At 45.0% G+C, this 25,964-nt stretch overlaps 3 protein-coding genes across 4 annotated transcripts; 2 read left to right on the top strand and 1 right to left on the bottom strand.

The window, feature by feature from the left end:
• Positions 1–951: 951 nt before the first annotated feature.
• Positions 952–9,189, top strand: LOC127298772 (protein NETWORKED 1D). 2 transcript variants are annotated; one of them, XM_051328622.2, is made up of 6 exons: positions 952–1,202; positions 2,599–2,824; positions 3,945–4,295; positions 4,376–5,697; positions 5,789–7,558; positions 7,877–9,189. In XM_051328622.2, the coding sequence occupies exons 2-6, from the start codon at positions 2,719–2,721 to the stop codon at positions 8,957–8,959; spliced, it is 4,632 nt and encodes a 1,543-aa protein (XP_051184582.1). In that variant the 5' UTR covers positions 952–1,202; positions 2,599–2,718; the 3' UTR covers positions 8,960–9,189. The 2 variants fall into 2 exon arrangements, with proteins under 2 accessions (XP_051184582.1, XP_051184583.1); XM_051328623.2 differs by lacking the exon at positions 952–1,202 and adding an exon at positions 1,506–1,641.
• Positions 9,190–9,830: 641 nt separating this feature from the next.
• On the bottom strand, positions 9,831–11,232 carry LOC127303170 (aspartic proteinase nepenthesin-1-like). The gene is made up of 3 exons (XM_051333934.1): positions 11,045–11,232; positions 10,713–10,992; positions 9,831–10,361 (listed from the first exon to the last, which is right to left on the bottom strand). Exons 1-3 carry the CDS (start codon positions 11,230–11,232, stop codon positions 9,831–9,833), a joined length of 999 nt encoding a protein of 332 aa, XP_051189894.1.
• Positions 11,233–11,578: 346 nt separating this feature from the next.
• Positions 11,579–12,360, top strand: LOC139831427 (uncharacterized). Its single transcript, XM_071820701.1, has 2 exons — positions 11,579–12,035; positions 12,275–12,360. Exons 1-2 carry the CDS (start codon positions 11,579–11,581, stop codon positions 12,358–12,360), a joined length of 543 nt encoding a protein of 180 aa, XP_071676802.1.
• The last annotated feature ends 13,604 nt before the right edge of the window (positions 12,361–25,964 follow it).

The following is a 25,964-nucleotide window of genomic DNA, read 5'->3' as shown; positions in this document are numbered from 1 at the left end:
TGAAAATTTAGAATTACAAGCTAGACAATCTCTTAATTACTATGAGAAACCAATTGGATGAGGCGTCTAAGAATTATGCCGCTAAACCAATGCTTGTTATACAATTCTTCTTGACATCAATGGTGTACATTTTCTTTATATACTGCTACAGTTTTCGTTAGTTTGTGGCGTTGAAACATTGTATCAATCCACTTGACTTCACATAAATGGTCTATGTGTTATGTGAAGCTTTTCATGGGGCCAAGACGGTCATGATTAGATAACAACAACAATAATCCTGTTTACATTGAAATTTAATGGCCACTTGAGAAACCAGGACATGGTACACATGAGATGAATGCAATGCTACGACCATTGAGCTGCATCTACCGTCTTCGCTCTCTAAACAGTTCTATTTTGCATTGAAGAAAAAAGATTTACCGTTAGTAAAAGAAAAGACTACCATTCCCTCCCCTCCTCCTTTCTCTCTGTGAACAGTTCTATTTTGCACTGAAAAAAATGAGATGATGATTTTTACCGCCAACGTTCAGAAGCCAACGGATGCTGGTAGTATCCTCGCAAAAAATAGCCACAACGGTAATAAACAATGAGTAAATCCCCAGCAACAATGTAAAAAAATTCCACACTGCAGCCGCAGATGAAAATATTCCTCAAATCTTCTTTGACTGATCTCTGTCCTTGACTTCTCCACTGGGAATCAGTAAAAAAGTAATAAAAAAAGTAACAAAGTGGGTAGATAACATGTGTGGCAGAACAGCACAGATACAAACACTGTTCCTGACATCCTGTTCTACCAAAATAAACAAAATTGCTCCCCTAAAAAATGTTCCAGCAGTACTCTACTCAGTAATGTGCCCTAATCTTTGTCCTCACCTCTAATTTATCACAAATGTTATGAGTAAGCAAACAATTAATATGCCCATGACTGGCCCTGCTTTCCTCCAGTCCTCCCCACACCTCTGTCCTCCATGATTGCCTTCACTCCTGAGCTCCAAGAAACAAACACACTCTCTCTTCTCTTCTCTCCTCACACTCCCTCTCTCCTCGGGTGTACGGCGCTCTCCATGTGTAGGATGACGATGATGGCCTAGGGGGTGGGTGTGTGGTGGGATGGGGAGCAGCAGCTGGATCTCTTCCCTGGGTTCGCGCTCGCGGCTGCGCTGAAAGATCCATCCTTCCCTCAAGATCCTCTCCTGCTCAAGGTAACACTCGCTTGATTTGGGCGCCGCGTGATTTTAGGCGACGTGAATGTCGAGATTGTGCCGGAAAATGGCTGCATTCCTTCTTTGTTCTTTTCCTCGTTGCTTCTGTGCGCTGTTCTTGCTATTGTTAGCTGGTAGGCTCTGCTGCCTGCCGTTTCCGTTTCTTGGCCAGGCCATTTTGCTTCCCGTGTCCCTCGTGTTCCTGCCTCCTAAAAAGATCTTTCTTCCCCTAGATAAGATAACAATCTCTGCCCAGAACATACCAGCCCACTGCCCATCTTTTCCTCCCCCAAAAAAACTGTGGTTTCGGTCACTGGGGTTGTTGCTTCAGGATGCAAATGTCTTTTTCGCTCTTGGTGGCCTGCGCCAGGATGTGACGCGAGGATCTTGCTTCCCTTCTGCCTCTTTAGGAAACGCGGCGATTTCTCCTTCCTTCTTGGTAATTTCCTGGACCCCATCTTGCGGCGATTTCTCCTTCTTTCCTTTCATGGCCGCAGCAAATGGCGCTGCTGATTTGGTTTCGTTCGTCCCAGAAATTGCCCCGTTTTACGCGGCTTGAATTGATGTAATTTCCCCTGTTTGCGGCGGCGGCGTGGGTTTCTTGCTGCATTTCTCCTTTCTGTTGGCAATATATATGTCCCTGTTTGTGTTGGTTGGCTTCTCTTGTCACCGCCCTACCCTCCTCTTCTTCCTTTCCTCACCCATTCTTGCATTTTTACCTTCAATTCAAAGGATTTTTTCCTTCGCTTTTCATTGGATTCTTGAGGTCAGGCTTCTGATGATTCTTGTTCTTCTTCTTTGTCCAGTTTTTGTTTCGCTTCTTCCTCTCTTGTTCAGTAGCAGTGTTCTGATAATTTCCATGACCCCTTCCCTTTTCTTAATCTTTTTCTCTGACATTGATTTCAATCGACAACCCAGTAGAAACGGTAGGAGATGCTTCAGTTTGTGTCTAGTCTCAGCTGAATTTGGTAACTGAGATTGCAATCTGGGAGAAATCTTCTGCAAATTTTCACCTCCTCCTCTCCAAGCGCAGAATTAGTAATCTCATTAACGACCTTTCCCCATAGTTAGCGTAAAGATAACAACTTGACCGTTTCAGAAAGCTAATTATTAGGAAATAACTTAACGCGTTACCACCGTTTACCTAATCTTAATTTTTGACCGTTGTGTGTGCGCTACTGGTGGTCTTGGTTTGTTTCCGAGATGCCTATATATAGGACAATACAGTCACCCTCACCCTCTACTGCAACTTTCATCTCTAGAATCTTTCTTGGTTTCCTAGGGTAATTTGATGATCCATCTTTTTTTTTGCTGCGTTTTGATTTCGTTTCTACATCTGCCTGCGAAATTCCTGCATATACAAATGTTAATTTTCATCGTTTCTGATGTGCCGCAGGAAGTTCGCCTGCAGTAGATCTTCATGTAGGTTGGTTCCTTACTGAATTTCAGAACAAGTTCTCTGAACCCTGAAGAATCCAAGGAGTGCTATTCTGTTCTGCTCTCTTTGGTGGCTTTGATGGCGAGGAGGATGTCGCCGAACAATCCGATGCGCAAGTACTCGTGGTGGTGGGATAGTCATATCTGTCCTAAGAACTCCAAATGGCTCCAGGAAAACCTCTCAGGTAAGATATGTTTGGTCACTCTTGCCGTTTTATTAAGATCTTTTTAAAGTGTTTTATTAAGATCTTCGTATACATTGTTTGGAAAGCATCAGCCAAACGCAATAGTTGGCACTAATATTAGCATTAGTCCTCTACCCATTCAAGTTTGAAATAATTGTGTTGTGGCATCATGGACATTACCCTCTGTCTTTTGCATTGATTGGTGTAACTGTTTTAAACCCAACCATTTTCTTCTATTAGCTTGTTAGCATTAGTTGCCATTGTCTTAGCAGTGTGTGGTGTATTTTCAAGGATGTGAATGTGCGGAATGCCTTGATGGTAAAGTACAGATTTAGTTGAAAGCTCTGCCTGTCATAATGTTTGGTACGGAAATAGCCCATGTCCCCATGTCTCTTGTTGAAAGTCAGTAAATTTATTGAGGAAAACACATGAACAAGTTCAATGCTTGTGGACAGTCTTTGTAAGGAGTCACATGTTGCTGTGTCGGATTAGGTTTCTTAGGCTGGTACATTGTAAATTCTTTTGTAAAATTACATAACTTCAAGTATAGCATTGTAAATTCTTTTGTAAAATTACATAACTCGAAGTATAAGTTAAATTAAAATACCAATCAGGAAATATGAACTTCAGCTAGATGGCATCATATTTTGACATTTGAGATTCACTATATTGGTATTCTAGAATTGGTTATTGATGAATCCTCAAGCCAATGGGCCATTGGCAATGGCTGGATGCTAGGTTGCACATATGATCCTACAAGGTGCATTTTGTCCCCTGATGATTAACCATCTGATGCTTCTCTCACATGGGATGCACTTCTACATGTTCTTATGCTGGCACCATATCACTGCAATTCCTTGCGCTAGTAATTTTGATGTTTGGATCTATTTCAGTACTTTCTGCAACACTTAGCTGAGTTACTTTCTGAGTGCCTTGCTGTATTTATGTGAGATCATAAGATGTTTCTGCTGATTTTGGTCAACTTGTGTACATCATTTCTGGACTTTCTGAAGTTCGGTGCAGGAAATCTGTAAAATACCAAAGTCTCTGATATGTGTAATAAGTCAGGAAAACTATGTCTCCTTACTGAACCAGTGTTGATTAATTTGTATTTACACAGATACGGATAGCAAAATCAAAGTTATGATCAAGATCATTGATGAGGATGCTGACTCGTTCGCAAGAAGAGCAGAAATGTACTACAAAAGGCGCCCGGAGCTGATGTCCTTGCTTGAGGAATTATACCGTGCTTACCGAGCTTTAGCTGAAAGATATGATCATGCAGCTGGGGAGCTCCGACAGGCTCATAAAAAAATGGCAGAAGTATTTCCCGACGAGTATCTGATAGATTTGGATGATGACCTGCCATCTGAAACTGCATCGTCTGAAACTGACTCTGACAATCGTGGCGATATGACACCATTTTTCCGCTCTTTCATCAGCACTGGTGATTCGAAAAGGCGTAGCAGAGGTATGCTGTACAAACTCACTTCCTCTGTAAGTACACTATCCTAATACAAGTCAGATAAAACTAACACACTCGTATTGCAGATGACCAGGACCATGAGAAGCTACAGAAAGAAATTTCAAGCTTGTCACAGGAAAATCAAGACCTTAAGAAGAAGATTTCGTCAGTGTTAGAAAAGAGTGAAAGCGCTGAATCGGAAGTTCTTTGCCTGAAGAAGGCCCTTGCTCAACAAGAATCGGAGAGGGAAGCTGCGGTTTCACAGTGCCAGCAGTCAGGTGACAGGTTACAGAACCTCAAGTCTGAAATATCACATACCCAGGAGGAATTCAAGAGGCTGAAAGAGGAGATGCAAAACGGGCTGCAGAATTTAAGTGCTGCAGAGGAACAGTGCCTTCTGCTTGAGAGGGCTAACCAGGGTTTGCATTTGGAGCTAGATAAACTGAAGTGTGCTTCAAAAGAGAAGCATGAAGAGCTTAATGAGAAACACATCGAGTTGGAAAAGCTTAGCATCTCTATACAAGAAGAGCAACTCAAAAGCATGCAAGCGGAAATGGCACGGCTGTCTTTAGAGAAGCAACTGGCACAAGTACAGGAGAAGCTAAGACTTTTGTCTCTTGAAAAGCATGGCGAAACAAACAAGTTTAAGGACATTGAAGCAAGCAAACTTATGCTTCATAACGAATTGGAGAAGATTCGTGAAGAGAACCGCAAGCTGGATGATCAAAACCACTCCTCTAGATCTGTGATAATTCGCTTGCAGGATGAGATAATTTTCCTGAAGAATGCACAGCGGCGACTTGAGGAGGAGGTGTCTCGGCATGTGGAGGAAAAGAAAGTACTTCAGCATGAACTTTCAAACATAAAGAATGACAGGGGTGATGTCGAGAGGAAGCACTTTTCGATCAAGGAACAAATAGAAGTGGTTAATTTCAATGTGGAATCTCTCCAAGCACTGGCTCAAGAGATGAGGGATGGAAATGTTGAGCTAAAAGAGACCATCAAAAACCACGATGGTGTGAAAGCACTGTATGTTGAGAATCTGATGCAGCTAGAGAGAACATTGGAGAAAAATGCTCATTTGGAGAGATCTTTGTCAGCTGCTACTACTGAGGTTGCAGGACTGAGAGAGAACAAGCTTGCATTGGAAGAGTCTTGCAAGCACCTCAGCTCCAGGGTTAGTGGACACCAGTCTGAGCGTGCCATGTTCATTGCGCGGGTCGAGGGAATTTCTCATACCATGGAGAAGCTATCAGAGAAGAACGTGTTCTTGGAAAGTTTGTTATCTGAAAACAATTCTGAGGTTGAGAGCCATAGAAGGAAGCTGAAAGACATGGAAGAGTCTGCACAGGCACTCCGCAATCAGAATTCCCTACTTAGATCTGACAAGAGAACACTTGTGCACGAGGTACGATGCCTGAAATATTCATTACTTTGTTAATTCACTCAAGGTTAAAAATGATTTAACTTGATCCCTGGATTTTTTGATGTTGTCTCAGGTGGATAGCATCAATGGTGCTCTACTTGATTTGGAAACCCAGTATGCAGAGTTAGAAGGACGACACTTGGATCTCCAGCAGGAGAAAAGCAAGGTTCGTAATGAAGTAGTCAAGCTACAGGAACTGTTAAGGCTAGAGAAAGAGAAGAGCAAAGAACTCACCCACTCAGACAAGACTCAGTTCAGTGCAATACAGAAGCAGATAGCCCTACTGCTAGAAGATGGGCGGTGTAAGGAGAACCAGCTTCAAGAGGAAGAGCACAAGATTGTTGAATCTCAGATCGAGATTTTCGTCTTGCAGAGGTGCTTAGGTGACATGGCAGAAGCAAATTCTGATGTATCAGGGCAACTGCAGAAGCAACAAGAGTCGCACAAGGTTCTTGAGGAGAAGTTGGCCTTTTTGTCACAAAACAACCAGAAGCTTACTGAAGGGATTAGTTCTGTGATGGAAGTACTACAGTTTGATGAGAAATATGGATCCTTGGATCTGATGAAGCTTGACGTAGTTGTGCAGCTTATCTTGCATGAGATCAAGTGCTTGCTGAATACTATCTCTGATGCCCAGGATGTGAAGCAGAACCAGATCCTCGAGAAGTCGCTTGTTGTCACGCTTCTGGAGCATTTTGGGCGAGAGGTGGCAGATCTGAGGTCAGAAAGGAGTGTTCTGAGGCAAGAGTGGCAAGCGAAGAGCGAGGAGCTGCTACAACTTCAGAGTGAAAGGCATGACCTCGTAAAGACCAGCTGTGAGTTACGGAAGGACATGGAGGCCCGTAACCGCAAAGTGGATGAGATGAAATCCGAGTCCAAGTTCTTGGTTCGACAACTCTCCGAGCTGCAAGAGTCACGACAATCATTGCAAGCTGAGATTATTAAGCTGATAGAAGAGAACTCCTCACTGGCAGGCAAACTTTATGACTCAAGGGAGAAAGAGAAGTTGTTTGAAGACGATTTCAGTACTCTAATTGGTGAAGCAGTTAGGACAGATATCCTTGGTGTCATTTTCAGAAGCCTCCACGATGAGAGGACATCAGAATTGCAATGTTTGCACGATGATTTCGGGTCTCTCCATGCGGCAGGCAATGAGCTGTACCAGGAAATCAGACTGATGAACAAGAAGCTTGGAGATCTACAGCTTGAGAATAACTACCTTGAGAAGGAGCTCAGTAGAACTATAAGCATCTGTGATGGCTCTAGTCCAGAGACTGGTTCTGCAAGAAGACGTACTCTGCGAAGAGATACCAAGCTACTGAAATCTGGCAGGAAGAGCCAACAGGAGAGTGCGGTGAACATGGAACAGCGCAAAGAAGTCGACAATGCTGGCCTTGAAAAATCAAACGAAATGTTGAGGGAAGAGCTTCACAAGCTGCAGAGTGAAATGCAACTGCTTAGGAACAATGAGCAGCCAGTGATTGATGTGAGGTCTTGCGATGCAGAGATCTCGAAATTGCTGGCCAACATGCAAATCGCCACTGCCAATGCAGCTCTCTTCAAGGAGAAAGTCCTTGAGCTCATTGTAACATGTGAGAGTTGTGAGATAAGTGAAATAGTACAGAAGGAAGTGTTGAAGGAGGAGATCAGTCGGAGAAATTCGTACGTGGATGCACTGAAGGACAAGCTAAGTGCTGTTGAGATTGAGAACAGAAGGCTGAAGGTTGACCTGAATGGCGACTTCACAGTACTAGGCGCATTGCAAACTGAAGTCGATGCATTGGAGAGACAAACCCTGTCACTTGCCAAGGATTGCGTGCCATCGAGCAAACACAGGAAGGAGGTATACATACATCTAGGCATTATCTATCAATGCTCTCTATTTGCCTCTTCCCTGTTCATGTTGAAATATGATGACAGTTTATTTGAGTTTATTTTCGCTAAAACATATTTTTCCCTTAACTTCTTCAGTGCAGAATGAATGCCAATGTTTTCCTACTAGAAGGATCCATAATATCTACTAAAAAGGCATCCATCCATAATATATTTGAGATATCTGATGTTTGTGCTGTTAATAGTATGCCTTTATTAGTTTATTATACTCGCTGTATGTGATTTGATTTACTTGTGTGGGACTCACTTCACTTGCTGCTTTTTTTAGGAATTTCTGTTGTCACCTCAGCTCTCAAAGATTGCTGTGAGACCAAGTGATGACCAAAACTCACCTAAACTGGTAAAAGACATGGAGCTGCAGAAACTGCATGGAACGATCAAAGCACTCCAGAAGGTGGTTACAGACACTGGAGTTGTCCTCGAGCAAGAAAGGCTTGATTTCAGCAGCAATCTCCAGGACGCCAGGAAGCAGATTGAAATGCTCAAGCTCAAGGACATCTTGGACAGTGACGCTGGCGACGTGAACTACGAGCGGATGCTGAAGGACATTCAGCTTGACCTTGTCCAGACTCCCAGCCGCCGAGCCATCGGCTCACACCGCCTCAAGAAGAAGATCACAGCACAACCTGACGACAAGATGCTCGCGCTGTGGAGCGTGGTCAGGACGAGCAGCGGCAGCGGAAGGCACGATGACCTGCGGCCGCCACAGAGCGAGGCGGCATCCGAGAAGGACAAGGGTAAACGGTACTCTTCTGAGGTGATGCTGGTGAAGGATCTCGGTGTCGACAAGCAGGAGGAGGTACCAAGGCCCGTCGCCACAACGGAGCCGCACCGCGAGTGGAAGAAGAAGGTCATCGAGCGGCTCTCCTCGGACGCGCAGAGGCTGAGGGACCTCCAGTCCATCCTCCAGGAGCTGCGGGCAAGCGTGGAGGCGTCAGGGGAGAGCGAGCTGGAGAGCGTGAGGGCGCAGATGGTGGAGTCTGAGGAGGCCATCACGCAGCTGATCGATGCCAACGGCAAGCTGCTGTCGAAGGCTGAGGAGTTCACCTCCGCAGACGGGCTGGACGGCGGGAGCGTGGACCTCCGGAGCCGGAGCCAGCGCAAGATCCTGGAGCGGGTGCGGAAGATGTCGGAGAAGGTGGGGCGGCTGGAGATGGAGATGCAGAAGTTCCAGCAGGTGCTGCTGAAGCACGAGGAGGAGCGCGCCAGCCGGCGTGCCTCGAAGACGGTGCAGCGGCGGTCCAGGGTGCAGCTGGTGGAGTACCTCTACGGGAAGAGGCGTGGTGACGCCCCCCGCCGGACCAAGCGCGGGCCCTCCTGCTGCATGAGGGCAAAGGCCATGGACGACTGACTTCTTCCAGTTCTAGAAAGGCTTATTGTCAGTTTCTTTTACTACCTAGTTTTACTTCATCTTCAGAAAATGCAGCAAACATTGCTCCTGTTTAATTTTATGCTGCTGTTCTAGGTAAATAATTATGTGAACTGTCGATCTTTAGTTTCTTCGTTATATCAAGGATGTAAATGGTAGCCGTGGGGATTCGTGGTAAAGCTATATGATAAACTGTTAATTTCATCGTAAAATTTTCTGCTCGTCTGTAATTCTGACGCTGTGTTCCTCATTTCGGTTGGTCCAGTCCAGGTTCTTCGCGTACTATGTAGTAGTGTGGTAGTGATTGCTGCAGCTATAATATTTCGCCATGAAGTTGAAAATGTTTTTGCGATTCTGCCTGTGAATTTGGGATTATGATCCAGGTCGTTTGCACGATATAAACTTTGCTCCTTCAGGAACAGAGTGTTCTCGCATCTCTTGGCAGTTTAGTGTCTGGCTGGGTGCCAATAATTTCTTTAGGATGGCATCGTTATGCTCGGGCAGTAAAGTTTTTGTGCTTACAATGATACATTTCTGATTAGAAGAGCAAAGTACTCCGGTCATGCTTACTGTATTCCAAGGCAGATTGTGCAAGAAACGTATCTAGCTGTTGCTTATCTACCTCCTGAATCTTACATTCTTCGAAGTTGATGTGCAGACCAGTGGCGACATCGAATTTGTAGCTTGTAAGGATACAGCGCACATGAGAAGCTGGGCCAGAGGAGACTAGAACTTATATAGTGTAGTAAAACCCATCGGTTTATAAACTCTGAACACAAAATCAACATGCACAATTGTGCTTATGCTCATACAAATGGCAACAACAAAATCAACAGCACAATTGTGCTTATGCTTATATGCTTTGGTCCCCGAGCACCCACGCTACTAGAAGAGTGGCTATGATTGTCATGAGCGACACCTGTACCTGCGCCGGAGCACCCGCCGTGGCCATCTCAAACGTCAGCTGGCCGCCACCAGCGGCATAGATGTCGTAGGTCATGGCCCTGCCCGCCTGCAGCAGGCTCCCGAGGACGGACCCGCCCCTCGACGGCTGGATGGTGAGGCACGTCGTCCCGTCGGCGAGTTTGAAGAAGTAGTTCTCCACTGAGAGCTCCATCGCCGCGTCGGAACCGTCGAACACCAGCGAGATCGTGGGAATCTTGGCTTTGTCGAAGTCTTGCGTGAGGAAGCACAGGCGGGTGAGGTCGTCGGCGGCGAACGCCGGAGCCACGACCTGTGCCTTGATCCCGCTGACGAGCTCCCGCCTCAGGACGTTGTACGCGGCCTGTTCGAGGTAGGTGACAGGAAGGGTGGTGCTCAGGAACACCCCACCGGAGCCGTCTGCCCCGACGTCGAAGGTTCCCGCCGGGATGTCGGTGAGGAGCTGATTGTAATAAGAAGTCGTTTGGAAGCCAGACTTTTATTTTATTTGTAGCATTTTGAAATGAATACATGTATTCATTTTATTTACATTGTAATTTCAGAAATGGACACTAATTTGGTTGCCACAGAAATTATAAATGACAGTAGAATTCAATATTGAATTTGTAAATGGCTTCCATGAAGAAACGTGAATGACAGGTTTCAAGCTTGGTATTGCGATTATACATGGCATCATTTTGCTGGATTTCCTAAATGAAATGATAGTATAATTCTGTGGCAACCAAACAGCCCATCTATGAAATTTTAAAATGAATTCCAGGATTCCAGGCTCAAATGATGGATACGGAACGACCTCTAAGGGTTCCTTCCGGTTGGGCACGAGTAGCGGCGTGATGCGGCTGCCCTTAGCCATCGCGGTGTCGACGGCCTGGCCAATGCTCCATTTGAGGAAGCTTCCGTCTCCGGAGTTGTCGATAAAGTAGGAGAACCGGGAGATGTCGAGCTGCGACACGAGGGAGAGGGGGCTCCTGCTAAATCCGGCGAAGCCCGAGGCGCCTGCCACTGCCAGCCCCGGAAGCCTAATATCGCCACCGCAGCCGAACAGCATGTCCGGGAAGGGCGTGGTCCCGAAGCTGAACGTCTCATTCGCGAGGTAGCCAAAATGTGATGCCGGAGCCTACGAACCTTTCTGTGTACTCGCACCGGTCGCCGGCGCTGCGGCAAATGTTGTCGGGGCCGCGGATGAAATCCCGGCAAGACTTTTCGATGCAGGAGATCTTGTTGAAGGAGTCGGAGCCGGTGGACGGCTCATTCTCACCAACGCCTGCCTTGACAATCTCCCTATGTTTGCGATGGGACTCTTCCTCTTGCATGATGGGATCCACGCAAGGTTTGACTCCCATCGATCCAAGTTTTATTGGGAAGGCGCGGGACCGAAACGTAAATATCACATGGTCAATTGACCTACCGTCTGTCGCCCAAAATAAGTTGGGGGTCTAGGCCTCCTCAATACCAAGAAAATGAACCTCGCTCTTCTCCTCAAATGGGTTTGGAGGATCTATCAGGAGGAAGACAGCATCTGGGCCAAACTGATCAGAGCCAAATACCCAGACGCCGATGACATCTTCAGTGGATCGGGACATGGAGGATCGCAGTTCTGGAAGAGCCTGCACAGAGTGAAGCATCTATTCAAGGTAGGAGCTAAACACCTGGTGCGTGATGGGGGCTCGCACCAGTTTCTGGCAGGATTGGTGGATTGACACTATGCCCCTTAAGGACAAATTCCCTCTTCTCTTTGCTATTTGTGATGATGTGTCGATATCGCTGGCCTCGGCCCTTCAAGGGGAAGGACTTGGTATCCGGTTTCGTCGATCCTTGGATCAAGATGGGAACAGACAATGGAGGGAAATGGGCGCCTTAGTCGACGGTGTCCAGCTAAGTCAGGGTAAAGACCAGGTCCGCTGGCACCCGGAGAACTCAGGAAATTTCTCGGTTAAGTCTCTATACTTCAAGCTCTCACAAGGGGCGACGGTCGCGCACTTCAAAGACATGTGGGAGGCCAAGGTGCCGCTTAAGATCAAAATTTTCTCCTGGCAACTGGTCCTGGATAAGCTCCCCTCTAACCTGCAAATCGCAACTCGCCACGGCCCGTCTCTGGGCGGGTGTGCGCTCTGTGGTGCGCCCGAGGATGCTGCTCATATTTTTTTCACCTGCTCTACGGCTCAGAGACCAGCTAAGTTCCCACAGTTTCATGCTATTCTCGCTAGTTTCACGGGTTTTACTTGCCATATCCTCTGGGCCCTTTTTCTTGCCCAATCTTGGGCCCTCTGGACGATCCGCAACAAACTAACCATCGCGAGAAAAGTGATTTCTCATCCAGCTGACATTATCTTTAAAATTGTCATCTTTTTGCAGCTCTGGAGGCCCAAGTTCAAGGACAGGGCAAGGGAAGGTCTAAGGTGGATGGAGCGAGAGCTAAGGGAGCCTCTTCCGCGCTGTAGAACTGCATGCTCTAACCAATGCAACCAAAAGACCGATCTGATGGAAGAGATTAGGCAATGCATTTATACTTCAACACTCCCCCTCACGTGTGGCTCCCTCGGGCCTAAACGTGGACCGAAAGTGGGCTGCAATATTTTTATTTTATATTGCGCCAGCCGTGTCTTGAACTCAAGACCTCTTGGCTCTGATACCATGTAGAACTGCATGCTCTAACCAATGCAACCAAAAGACCGATCTGATGGAAGAGATTAGGCAATGCATTTATACTTCAACACGCGCGAGCTTTGGCGATGGGCGCCATCCTACTCTGTTTACCTGCGATAGATGTTTGTTTTTTTGCTTTACCTACCTTATTTGGCGAAGATGTATGCCGCATCATTGTCGTACTCGTAATCCTGTGTGATACCTTTGGCTTTATTAAGTTAAAGTTGGGCAATAAAGTTGCCTTTTATCTAAAAGGTGGGCGTATCCGCCGGTGTTTGCCTCACGCACGAGGACGAGGAGCAGGGATCGCACTGCGCCCATAGTTTTAAAAACCAGACCGGTGACCGAACCGGTGAGGTCGTCGGTCGTCTGGTTTTTTAAACATAAAGCAATATATTTTTACTTATAAATGCTACTCCCTCCGATTCATATTAATTGACTTCAATATGGATGTATCTAGAACTAAAATGTGTCTAGATACATCCATATTAGAGTCAATTAATATGAACCGGAGGGAGTACAATAAAATAAATAATCATGTATGGAAAAATTAATACTTATTATTTGACATAATCAATCACATAATGATATCAAAGAGTTGTCAACAACTGATCAACAATTTGCAAGTCCAAAACTGGAGATCCCAGCCGCGACCTAAGATCAACCAAAAAAATGTAGTTAGCCAACTAACCAGCTGCAATTGCCTGACGTACGCGGAGAGCCAAGTGCCCACAACAAATGTTGCTAGCTTGGATGCAGCGTCGGCAAGCAGCAAGTTAGCTAAGCAACAACCAAGTGATATCGTGTATACATCAAAGCTAGCAAAACATCCATAAAGAAAAATGGCAGCCGACGTTGCTAACTTGCATACAAGTATACTGTGTAGATACTGTACAAAAGGGACGGGTGTCTACTGTAAGCAAAAAGGAATTCTAGCTCAGCTGCTCTGCGTCGCTGCTCACTACATTTAATTTTTTACAACGCTAAAAATATACCATACATGATTAAGCAAAATACCACGATCTGCTCGTATTATGCAAAATACCATGCCGACTGTTAGCATTAAGCACGATCTGTGCATGTTCCGTCGGCAAGACGACATAGTGCATAGACGTAATCGGTTGGTGTACGGAGTAGTGTCCGTGCATGTCTTGTTTTGTAAACCGACTAGGACTAGTGCTCAAGCCTATACGTGTATATAAGTGCACCCAAGGCCTTGTAATCTTGTATCAAGTCAGAAGAAATAAAGCAAGCAACTACGAGGCTCGATATGAGCCTCTAGCAATCAAATCGATTTCACATGCGTGTGTTTCGTGAGCCAGCTCTACTAATTCGATCGATCTTAGTCGAGTCCAGCTTATTAGTACGTACGTGTATCGGCGACTTGGTGTGTGCTTGCTCGTCTCGCCGGAGCGTCGACTCGCCGGAGTTTTGCTAGTACACGTGTCTGCCGGAAAGTACTCGGCTGATCACGGTACAAGTAGGGACCAAGTCCAACAATTGGTATCAGAGCTTGAGGTTATTCGTCCGTGATTTTTTGGAAGTACTAGAAGATCATGACGATGATGAAGGAAGGCGATAACTCGGTATCGGCACCGGTGGTGGAGACAGTGGGGGCGGCTTTGTCCGCGCCTCGATCGCAAGGACTACGGGCTTTGGGCCCTCAACATGGAGGTGGCCATGGAAGCTGCAGAGATATGGGAGGCTGTCGATCCCGGCGGCAATGATTACGTCAAGGGAGGCACGAAGTACACGAAGGATCGCAAAGCATTAACGGCGATCTATTCCGTCGTGCCGAAGGACGTGATGCAGCACCTCGTCGGAAAGAAATCGGCGAAGGATGCGTGGGAGACGATCAAGACCTTGCACCAAGGTCATGCCCGCGTGAGGGAAGCGCATCTTCAAACTTTGACGAAAAGTTATGAAGATCTGAAGATGGAGGAAAGCGAGACGGTTGATCAGTTTGCCTCCCATTTCGTCACCCTCATCAACGCAATCACGGGTTATGGCGAGAGGTTGGATGAGGTCAAGAACGTCAGAAGGTTCTTGCGTGCCGCACCGGCGCGCTATATGCAGATTGTTACATCGATCGAACAGTGTATTGACCTGAATACACTGACGGTTGATGATCTCATCGGAAGATTCAAGGCCCACGACGAGAGAATCCGGCTTAGCTTCGATGACCCGGACCAGAGTGAGCACTTGATGCTCACGAAGCAGCAGTGGATGACTCTTTCGAAAGAAAAGCAAGGAGGGTCCACGAGCCGCAGCAACGGGAAGGAGAAGCAACGCCCGGCGAAAAAGTACATCGCCGAGCAGGAGGAAGATGATGAAGCTCCGCCACGGAGGAAGTTTGACATAAATAAAGTAAGGTGTCATAACTGCGGGAAGCTCAGTCACTTCAAGGCTGATTGCCAGAAAGCATCGAAGGATAGGGCTCTCCTGGCCGAGCAAGGAGATGATGGACCGATGATGTTGATGCTCGAGGTATGCGAGCAGAAGGACACGGAGGAGTTAGCTTCTCCAGCGCAAGCTCCAGAGATGGTGGACCACATGGATCAGCAGCGGAGTGTCCCGTTCCCATGTGAAGAAGCTTCGGAACTTGTTCATGGTGATCTATGCGTTGAAATATCACCTGCAACCCCGTCCGGCAATAAGTACTTCATGCTTGTGGTGGATGATTACCGTCAATACATGTGGATTGTGTTGCTGAAAAGTAAGGATCAAGCACTACAAGAATTCAAGAAGATCAAAGAAGCCGGAGAATTCAAAGCGTAGGTGAAGATAGAAGTCTTAAGCATAAATCAGGAGGGTGAGCTGCATCAAACCGTGGTGTCCATGGCACGGAACATGATGAAGAGTAAAGGTTTGCCAGGAAAATTTTGGGGTGAGGCAGTCAATACGGCTGTCTACTTGCTGAGCAGGGCGCCAACTAGGTGTGTAGCTGGTATAACGCCGTACGAAGCATGGTACGAATGGAAGCCCTCGGTTGATCATCTTCGCACTTTTGGGTGCGTGGCGCATGTCAAGACGGTGTCCGGCCATAATAGCAAATTGGTGAACCGGAGTACTCCAATGATCATGACTGGCTATGACGGCTCGAAGACGTATCATTTGTGCAATCCCTATACCAATAAGGTGGTTGTTACGAGCGATGTAGTCTTCGAGGAAGAAAAATCATGGAATTGGAGCTCCAACGAAACGGTACATCTGATCTCATATGAGAGTGTTGATTACGGTGGGCTTGAGCATGCAAACAATCGAGATCAACCAGATACCAGCATGAAGGGCTCGAGTGTACTGAGTCTAGACGGCACTGGTGTAGGTGCAGTTTCAGCTACTCAAGTTGCTACGTCGGTAGGATCTACGAGCAGGTCTGAAGTGCAAGACGTTGCCTCGTGTGATCTAAGCGTAACTAGGGGAGCTGGTCGAGGCTCACATGTTGTGCCAGGAAGCGCTGTACCTTGCAGCCCAGCAAGCAGGCCACGATGGCTAGAAGCAGGCGGACTAAAAGAAAGTGTGCTGCCAGGAGGTGGTTTAAATGAGAAGATATGATCAGAACGAACTACTTCACGTGAAGAAATAAAGAAAGGATATTGTGTTGGTGGTTCAACACCACCAAGTACCACACATGCTGACGGACCAAGCAGACCAGGAGGTACTCCACGTGAAGAGGGCATCGAATTGCCAGGAAGTGAAATAGGGCGACGCAGCCTAGATTCTGTGCCAGGAGGAAATCAACAAGAAGGCCAGGCACCGGAAAAAGCAACTCCGGTAGCTAGTGTGGCTTCAATTGCGGTTACACAAGTGACAGAAGAAACAACTACGGTGTCTCCTCCGACAGTACATGAAAGAGGACGACGATCAACTGCGAAACTTAGTCAGCTGGACTTTTCGAGAGCTGCCCCTGTGGCGTCTGACCCTTCGTGGTCGTACCTTCCTTGAGCGTCCCCTTCTCCTCTAGATCCGGCCTCTCTCCTCCCCATCTCCGGCGGCCACGGTGGCCGGCGGTGAGGGGGAGGGAGGTCCGGTGTACTCTAGGTAGGTTTTCTGGTAGTTTTAGCTTCTCTAATAAGCTAGATCTCCGGTTTGGATGCCTTCTTCTCCTCTGGTTTTCGTCCATGGTGGCCGGAATTGAAGAGTTGGGAGATGTCCAGGACGGCAGATCTGCCGTTTTGGGTGTGACTGGTGAGGTCCACGGTACCCCTGCTTCCCTGATGCTCCTCGGCGGCGGATCGGGTCAAGAGGGAGCTGGTGTCCTCGAAGTTGTGGCCAGGGCTGGGATTCTTGAGCAATGGTTTGGGATAAGCCAAGATGCAGTTCCTCATCTGGCCGCTGGCTCTCCTGCCAGTGGGTATTCTGCGGGGCTTCTTCCGCGTTGCATCCTCTCCCCTCGGTCAATGCCAAATGAAAAGCACTGGTGGTGGTCGACTTGTCATATAGCACCAAATCCTCCTCCCGAGACCGACGCCTCCAGTGATTCCCATGAGACACGTGAAAATTTTCTCCAGATTCTGGTGGGTTGCAACTGTATGAGCGCTTCCAGGTCGTGCAATCTCTATCTCCTCACCAAGGATTGGACTTCTATCTGCGACACTGCATGGTATGCTGTTGTTTCTCCTTTCACAAGTAATCAGTTCAGATTTAGGATTGCAGCAATTGGTAGCCCCATTTTTTTGTTGCTGCAAGCCTGGTACATGGTAGTTTGGAATGAGAAGCAGCGCACCATCATGGATCTGATTTTACTGAAGATTTATTTCAAGAAGATGAATTGCAAGATTATTACTCAGCCTTCTCCTATGAAAGTCAGATATGGTGATCTCCCGATTGCTCAAACCTATCACAAATATGAGGTGAGTGACAAGTTCAATCCTGCTGCTCATACAAGGCTGCTGCTTCATATTGATCGGTGTGCAAAAGCAAATCTGGAGATGGGTAATGCCTCTAAGCATGAGCAAGATTACATGTTCAGTTCTGGATGCACAAAGTTCTTCATGGCTGATGATCACCCTGTAGAAGGCACGGCCCCTCTGTTCGGGTTCTTTCACCAGAGGTGCACGACAACTCCTCTGTCGTTGATCCCCAGATTCAGCAGCAGGGGCCCCTCGAGACTGAGCTCGGTGATGGTTCTTAAAAATCTACAGCTCAGTTCACTTAAACCTCGAATGCATACGCCAGATAGACCGTCGGGAGAGCCACCCGCGGGGCATCAACTGGTATGGAGCATAAAAGAGGCCTTCGGAGATTGCATATGCAGCAATATCGAGTCTGTGTTGTCGACGGATAAACGATCGCTGTTTGGCTTCATAGGCAGTCTTCAGTGTCATCTACTTATGTTTAGATCATCCTTATGTTATTTTGTGCTTCTAGGCACTAGTATTCTCTGCTTGGCGCTCAGTCGTCATGTAATACTGTAACCTGGTTTGCAATGTTAATATATTTCCATGTTCAAAAAAAAAAAAAAAAAAACTGCGAAACTTTTTCGTAGTGTCTTGGATTTATATCCAATGAAGATCCTTCACACAAATGAATGTGTGGGAGGGAAAGCTCAAGCTCGGTGTTTACGAACCAAGGAAGAGGTGAAGACCGAAGACGCGGACAAGAATGGTAAGCGTCAAGCCATGGAGAAACCGGCGAAGGTAAAGTCGGTGACATGGAAGACACAAAGAGCGACGAAAGCAATGTCGATGATGATGGCCGAAACGGTGAAAGCATTACCGAGGGTAACACCTACGCAAAGTAAATGGCGTATTTGGGACCCTGGTCGAGATAAAATGCACGTCGTGCTTAGGGGGGGTGATTGTTAGCATTAAGCACGATCTGTGCATGTTCCGTCGGCAAGACATAGTGCATAGACGTAATCGGTTGGTGTACGGATCGAGTAGTGTCCGTGCAAGTCTTGTTTTGTAAACCGACTAGGACTAGTGCTCAAGCCTATACGTGTATATAAGTGCACCCAAGGCCTTGTAATCTTGTATCAAGTCAAAAGAAATAAAGCAAGTAACTACGAGGCTCGATATGAGCCTCTAGCAATCAAATCGATTTCACGTGCGTGTGTTTCGTGAGCCAGCTCTACTAATTCGATCGATCTTAGTCGAGTCCAGCTTATTAGTACGTACGTGTATCGGCGACTTGGTGTGTGCTTGCTCGTCTCGCCGGAGCGTCGACTCGCCGGAGTTTTGCTAGTACACGTGTCTGCCGGAAAGTACTCGGCTGATCACGGTACAAGTAGGGACCAAGTCCAACACCGACGTCTGCATGTCAAATTTCAAATGCAGTGCCCAGTCCAAAGCGGTTTTGGGCAGGACATGGGACCTGAATGTCAAATGCCATAGGGCTTTTCAAAATACATTGTCTTTGTTTTTTGATCAAATATAAAAACTTTGCCTCATCTATTATATACTAAAAGCAAAATACAAAGATCTAAAATAGAGACTCAAGGTTAATCTACATCATTAGAATTATTTTAGCTCTTAGATCTATAATTCAATGGCCAAGATTTAATAAATTTACGTAACATGTAGGAGCTTATATTTTGTGGTCATACATGATATGTCACGTTTTGATACGTATACATGCACCTTCCCGTGAAACAATACTAAAACCCAATCTTCCGTTTAGATGGAAAGATCTAAGCAGGCAAAAAAAAAAGCGTTTGATTCGCAGCTAAGGAAATCATGTTCATTATTGTGTAAAAAAGGAAATAGAAGGGCGGGGTACCTCTCGCTTGCTCAAGAAAAAAAGTGTGGTTCATCGTTAAGAAAAAAATATCCATTATTATATCAAAAGAAAAAGGAAATAGAGGGATGGGGCGCCCCTAGCTTGCTAACATCGGTGCGCCCATAATGATTGGCAATTTTCTTTTTCCTAGCTCCACTTTCTTTTTCTCGACAAATACAAATTCGTGGTAAAAAAATTGGGGAACACCAGGAGACGAAAGGCGAAAGGCGGAAGGAGGAACGATAGAGGGAGCAGTGGCCGAGGAGTATGAGGTTGACGCGTCAGCTCCTAGGGATAATTGGAAGCCGTCCTTAACAACATCGGTTTTGTTAGCAGCGCCGGACCGGGAGCACCACTGAACAGTCCAAGACTCCAGCCACTGTAGGCCACCACTACCTATGCTTCTATGCTCACTGGCACCCAAGATTAATGCGGTGAGCGCAAGCTCACGACGAACAACATGTATGTCCGCCTCCACTCCACCCGCTTAGAGACCGACGACCCAGTTCGCCATCCCCGTGGCGAGCGCAAGAAGGTAAGTTGACACTTCCAAGCAAGCGACCCTGCTGTCTTGCTCGAACTGCGCTAGAAAGCAAGTAGATAGAGGCACGGTTGAGCAGTTGATTCCCTTCCGTTAGGCGCATTGCAGAAGTAGACGCACGAGCATGCAGAGAAATTAGATCCATCCACGATCATCAGTGACGGTATGAAGCTGTGTTCTGGAATACGCTGGTAATAGAAGCACGCACAGACGGGGAGCACCACCGAACAGTCCAAGACTCCAGCCACTGTAGGACACCATTACCTAGGCTTCTATGCTCACTGGCGCACCCAAGATTAATGCGGTGATCGCAAGCTCACGGCGAACAACATGTATGTTCGCCTCCGCTCCACCTGCTTAGGGACCGACGACCCATTTCACCGTACCCGCAACGAGCGCAAGAAGGTAAGTCGACAATTCTTCCAATCAAGCGACCCTGCTGTCCTGCTCAAACTGATAGAGGCATGGTTGAGCAGTAGATTCCCTTCCATTAGGCACATTGCGGAAGTAGACGCACGAGCATGCGGAGAAATTAGATCATCCACGATCGCCAGTGACGGTATGAAGCTGTGTTCTGGAATGCGATGGTAACTGAAGCACACAGAAGCTCAGTTAAACCTCATATCCATGGCTTACAATAAAAGCTACAAACCGATGGCAATGGAAGCCACAACTTTGTTTTTTGTCGAACAAAAAACATTACGAGTATGAATAGAGTTTTCTCTACGGGTTTTGCGTTGTACAATATCTCCCGTCTGATACTTCCAAATGATCATGCTACAATCTTGAAGCTACCGATCTAGCTGCAATACCAGATGTTAACTGCAAGAATCTCACGAGGATGCTTATGGCTCCGGGAGATTATGGTCTAATCTGGTATACGAGAGATACCGCCACACAACTAAAGTGCCACGAATCGATGGAGCAACAAACCGGAGATGGGGTCGTCGCTAGACTGAGCGTGCTACGCAAGGCTCATCCTAGGCGGTTCATGGGTGGTAAAATGACGTGTCGAGTGGTTGAAGCTCGATGTCGTTGCTAGGTACATGTAGACTAACAGATCTCCTAGGTAGACTAACAGATCTCCTAGGTAAGATCATGGTTCATGGAGCTGCATCTTGGACGAGGTAGTACTGGTGAAAAAAAATGGTTGAATTGACAAATTATTTTGGAGGATAGAAGTACCAAGTGTTTGATATTTTGAAATATTATTTTTAACTTTATAATAGAGATACCTTTGAGAGAAGGGTAAATAAGGTAAAAGAGTTTTATCATGTAATAAAAGCATCTATCTATTGTATATTAAAAGCAAGATACGGAGGTCTAAAATAGAGACTCAATGTTAAGCCACATCATCAAAATTATTTTAGCTCTTAGATCAATTATTTAATGGCCAAGATTTAATAAATCTATCTATATCTATATCTATATCTATAATATACTAAAAGCAAAATACGAATGTCTAATAGAGTCACCACGTTAAGCCACATCATCTAAATTAATTTAACAGTTAGATCTAAAATTAGTGGCTATCATTTAATAAAATATTAATAGTCACGTAACACACTATAGGTCCATTTAACGCGTCACATTAACAACAAAAAGTAGAAAAAAATCAACGCTTCAATAAGAAAGGAAAAACAAAATGTCATATTTTTTTTCATACCAAACTTATCTATAGCTCAAAAGATTTAATGTAGATGGTTACGTACTAAAAGAAAAAAAAATGTGATATCTCCTTTGTCAATCATGTGAGATTTAATAGGGTCCACGTTCCTGTTCAAAAAAAGTTTGTTCACGTCAAATGGAGATAGACTCTGTAGGCATCTTTTTCTTCTTTTAATTCAATTCCAATTTCTCTTCATATTCGGTCAGGGGTAGCGTATATTTCATAGTGCATATACCATACCCCAACATGTTCTAACCATTCTCTACACACATATGGTGTGCATAAAAAAAAGGTCCAGCCAACCACGCTAAAATAAAAATACTCCTCTCCCCAATTCAAATTTTAAAAAATAAATGAAAGATGTAAACAACTAACGTAGTACTCATATAATATTGGGCATCTACTATACACTTGCATGAAAAAATAAGCAAGTAAACTTTAGATACAAACATCTAAGAATCTGATAAATTAGATTTGTTTAGGTGATGAAAGAAAAAATTCAATAATAAAATTTAATAAAGAAATTGCAATCTCATGTTAATTCAAATCACCAGAATTATTTAAACTATTAGATCTATAAATTACGGTTAGGATTTAGTGAAAGTATGCATAACTTTATTGTGATAGTCTATAACACCAATTTGCGTGTCAAAGAAAAATAAAACTAACATGTGCTCTAGGCCATCTTAGGAAATTTCTAGAAAATAAAACGCTTAAGTCGGAGTTCATGTCTAACAATCGTTTTGATGTCATAGGGAAAAAGCCCAGCGTGTGTTCTACCCAATCCCAAAGAATTATTATGGGTTTAAAATTGTAACTTTTGTACTATTCCAACAACTCCTCCAAAATGTTATATAAAAGGACAATAATAATTCCTAAAGCAACTAGACAGTCGGCAATTGGAATATATCTACTAGATAGTATGAACTATTCATATGTATACATGTGATTTTTACAACAAAAAAAACTCCAAGGCGACCAGTCTAATACACACAATTTGATGTTAGGAGCGTGGAAAAAAATAAAGTGTTATTTCAGTGGTAACAGCGTGCAAGAGCATATCTAGAATGCCCACACTAAATTTTAGTATTTTTTTCCTACGACTCTATTTACGAAATGGGATGCTATATCACGCTAAAACATCACAGAGTTAGTGCATTGTTTTTTTTCCAGCCTATTGGCGCAAAGTACCAAGTTTTCTTCCTTAAAAAGAACAAGCAATTGCTTTCTTTTTGTCATCGTGATGAACTGCAGTTTGATGGTTCTCCTTCTGAATCGAAAGACGACATCGCTATGCAATGATTCTTAACAAGTAATATATGCTATATTGTTGCTCTGTTGGGGCGTGTCAGTGTTAGGCTTATAGATAATTGAAAAAGTGAATTTTTGGACTATATTATTGCTGAAATCTATTATTTATAGTCTATATCTGATATGTTTTTAAACAACATTTACAATATACACACTACTTGATATAGTGTATAACATTCGGAGGAACCCACTATTACTTTAGATAGCTATATTTAAAGAATGGTTACGAGAGAGAAAAATAACTTACACATTAGCACGAGAAAATAAAGTCTATACAAATTCAAATATTTTTACACAAGGGAAAAATAATAGCATCGTGAAGGTCTATCTAACTTTTGGGGTAAGTATTATATAAAACTTTAATGTCCTATATAAAAATAGAAATACTTGACATGGTTTTCACATGATTAGCATACGAACAATATTGTTATACTATCGCCATAATCTTTGTAATATAAGCTAGGGGTGGCCCAGGCTGAATGTCTATGACTCCAAAATGCAAACTATATGAAACTGCATTTTATACGAAGCAAACCTATTGAATATGCACAACCTTATATTACAAGGGAAAAACATTATCACGAGAATATAGAATCCTTAAAATTTTCAATATTTTTACATAAGTTAAAATATCATTAACTATTTGGGATAGCAAGAATCTAAGTAACAAATTTAATGACAAGCTAGATGAGACGAGCGAAGGTGGCTATGAGAGATTTCCAAAGTATGTGCGAAGATAACTAAAATTTCTAAGTACAAAACATAGCTAAACATTACCGAGTTATTCCAATATACTAGAAACATGTTTGCCATCTTTCTAGGCATAATTGTGATCACATAATTGTTGTGGTGCTTACGTATATATAGTTACAGAAAAATAAGATCCATCAAATTCGCAGCTGGATTCTTTGTGTTTTTTGGAAGCTGATTTGATGTTTTATTGGCACTTGTATCCATTATATTATATCTAGCACATCTCTCTTTTCCAGTCTTATCGCGATCCTAATATATAATATGATAGATACAGTTGTGATTTTGTAAGTTTTGATGCATACATTCATTTAAGTTTTGATACATTTATGTGGTAATAGGCAGTGCCCTCGCATTTGCGAGGGCCACTATTCTAGTTTATTAATTAAAAAGAGAGTAATATCATTTTTTTAGGAAAAAAAGACGAAAAACTGTAACAACTAGGCCAAGCCCACACAAACAGCATAGACATGCACGCACACTGACAACCAAACCTAACATAGATCCGAACAAGGCCTGACCCGAACAACAGGATTGCGCCCACTTAAGCCAATACAAGAGACCGCGACGTGAACAAACAAACACTCAACCGCGTCGAGGGTATATATGCAGCAGCTAAGGTGGGCACTCTTCAATCAACTGCAGATCAGGGTATGTAGCAGCCAAGGTGGCGAGAAAATCCAAACCTCTTTAGCGACAAGAGCTCTAGTCACCATTGCCAATGGCTTACTTAGCAACCCATCACCAATAGGAACCACATGTATGCCAGACTCATGCGAGACAGAATGCATCATCAATAACACCACTCTTCTTAAAGTCAAGTGTCTAACTCCGCGAAGAAGCCACAACCGAGATCTCGTAAGAGGCGGACCTCAGTTCCTCGACGGAAGGAGGCCTAACCACACACCACACAACTCTAGGAGCCCACACAACTCATGTAGCTCTCGCGTGATTTGCAGAGCCAAGATAACATCTATGCGCTCGCGCATAGAGACAACCGAAATAGCATGTTGTGACGGCTGGCAGACTGGCACGAGGAGAGAAACAACAATAGAGATGTTCTTCCTCAACCACCGATGACTTCTGCTTAGCGAAGCCAAGCGGAAACGAAGCTTGCATCGTGGCGAGCTCCTGCCCACCAGAAGAACGTGCCTCTGTCGGCTCCAAAAAAAATCATCAACGTGTGCCAACAACAGCTTGAGACTTGCCACCTCCTCACGAAGGGGGCGAGATGCCTTCTCGGCGTGGTTAGGAACCAACTAAGCAAGCTCTATGCACATCAAGGCAAACTGGCACCAAAGGCAAGAGTTGAAACTGATGTTGACATTGAACTCCTCACAACACCTTCGAGAAAGCCTTGATGGCGAAATTACAGGCAACGACCAACGGCACACGACCTCCGCCCAACTGCAAAACGCCAAGGGACGACGAGGTCTAGCGGACAGGGAGCGGCTCCGCTGACAAAGAGCATGTGCGTCCGGAGAACGAACACGAGCATCCGGAGAGCGAGAACCGAGCGGAAGGAATAGCTGTGCTCTCATTGAAACCAAAGCTCATATGCATGAAGCAGTACATCGAGGAAGCTAATATATATGTCCAACCGGAGCCGACAACGACAAGCTCAATACAAGCAGTTTAATGCAACTTGTGGCGTTGGCTTCTTCAACTTGCTTATATTGGTTAATCATACTAGAGGCGTATTAGCGTATACATGATGACTCTTCTCCTCAGGTCAAGACAACCTAATTGACTTTTCAACAAAACTAAGGATCGGCTGTGTTCATCTGTATTGATGTATTGCCGCTCTTGGCGTCATGTGTTACAACGTAATCGCTGTTGATCGACTGTGTTTTTAGACAACGTCCTCGCTGACCCGAACAACGTCCTCGCTAATCTGTAATTTATTTTTTGTATTTTTTTCCACTAATTTTTCTAGTGCACATCTTTAACTTTAATGGGTGCGGCATAACGCCGCGTCAACATTCCTAGTTTCACATAAAGGATGAAACAATATAAGAGTTGATTTCAAAATGTATTGTACTAATTGTTTGTCTATAGATGATCAAACCTGGAAGTACTTGACCAGTAAAGTGCCAAAACATCCACTCCTTGGAAGCATATAGCATGGATGCAGTTTTAGCAAGATATGTGGATCCATTTCCCATGAATCACTACGGGAAAATCAGGCGCTGCCGTGCAGCGTTTCATTGCCGTGAGGCACTGCACGGCAAAGATTTCTTTGCCGTGTGGCGCGAGAGGGACGCACGGCAAAGAAATAAAGCACGGCAAAGTTTTATGGTGGCGCACGGCAAAGTATCGCCGCACGGCAAAGTTAGAAGTGCCTCACGGCAACGCGTCGGCGCACGGCAAAGCCCTCCAGAAGCGCACGGCAAAGAAGCCAGGACGGC

The sequence above is a fragment of the Lolium perenne genome, chromosome 5 (assembly GCF_019359855.2).
Source record: "Lolium perenne isolate Kyuss_39 chromosome 5, Kyuss_2.0, whole genome shotgun sequence".
Taxonomy (NCBI): Eukaryota; Viridiplantae; Streptophyta; class Magnoliopsida; order Poales; family Poaceae; genus Lolium; species Lolium perenne.
The sequence above is the reverse complement of the archived record's forward strand: the minus strand, read 5'-3'. Positions and strand labels throughout refer to the sequence as shown.

Coding starts and splice junctions, on each gene's coding strand:
- LOC127298772 (XM_051328622.2), top strand. CDS start 2,719: ATGGCGAGGAGGATGTCGCCGAACAATCCGATGCGCAAGTACTCGTGG. Junction 5,698..5,788: donor AGAGAACACTTGTGCACGAG/GTACGATGCCTG, acceptor ATGTTGTCTCAG/GTGGATAGCATCAATGGTGC. Junction 7,559..7,876: donor CGAGCAAACACAGGAAGGAG/GTATACATACAT, acceptor TGCTTTTTTTAG/GAATTTCTGTTGTCACCTCA.
- LOC139831427 (XM_071820701.1), top strand. CDS start 11,579: ATGGGGGCTCGCACCAGTTTCTGGCAGGATTGGTGGATTGACACTATG. Junction 12,036..12,274: donor GGGCGGGTGTGCGCTCTGTG/GTGCGCCCGAGG, acceptor ATCTTTTTGCAG/CTCTGGAGGCCCAAGTTCAA.
- LOC127303170 (XM_051333934.1), bottom strand. CDS start 11,232: ATGCAAGAGGAAGAGTCCCATCGCAAACATAGGGAGATTGTCAAGGCA. Junction 10,993..11,044: donor CGGTGCGAGTACACAGAAAG/GTTCGTAGGCTC, acceptor TGAGACGTTCAG/CTTCGGGACCACGCCCTTCC. Junction 10,362..10,712: donor ACCGGAAGGAACCCTTAGAG/GTCGTTCCGTAT, acceptor TATTACAATCAG/CTCCTCACCGACATCCCGGC.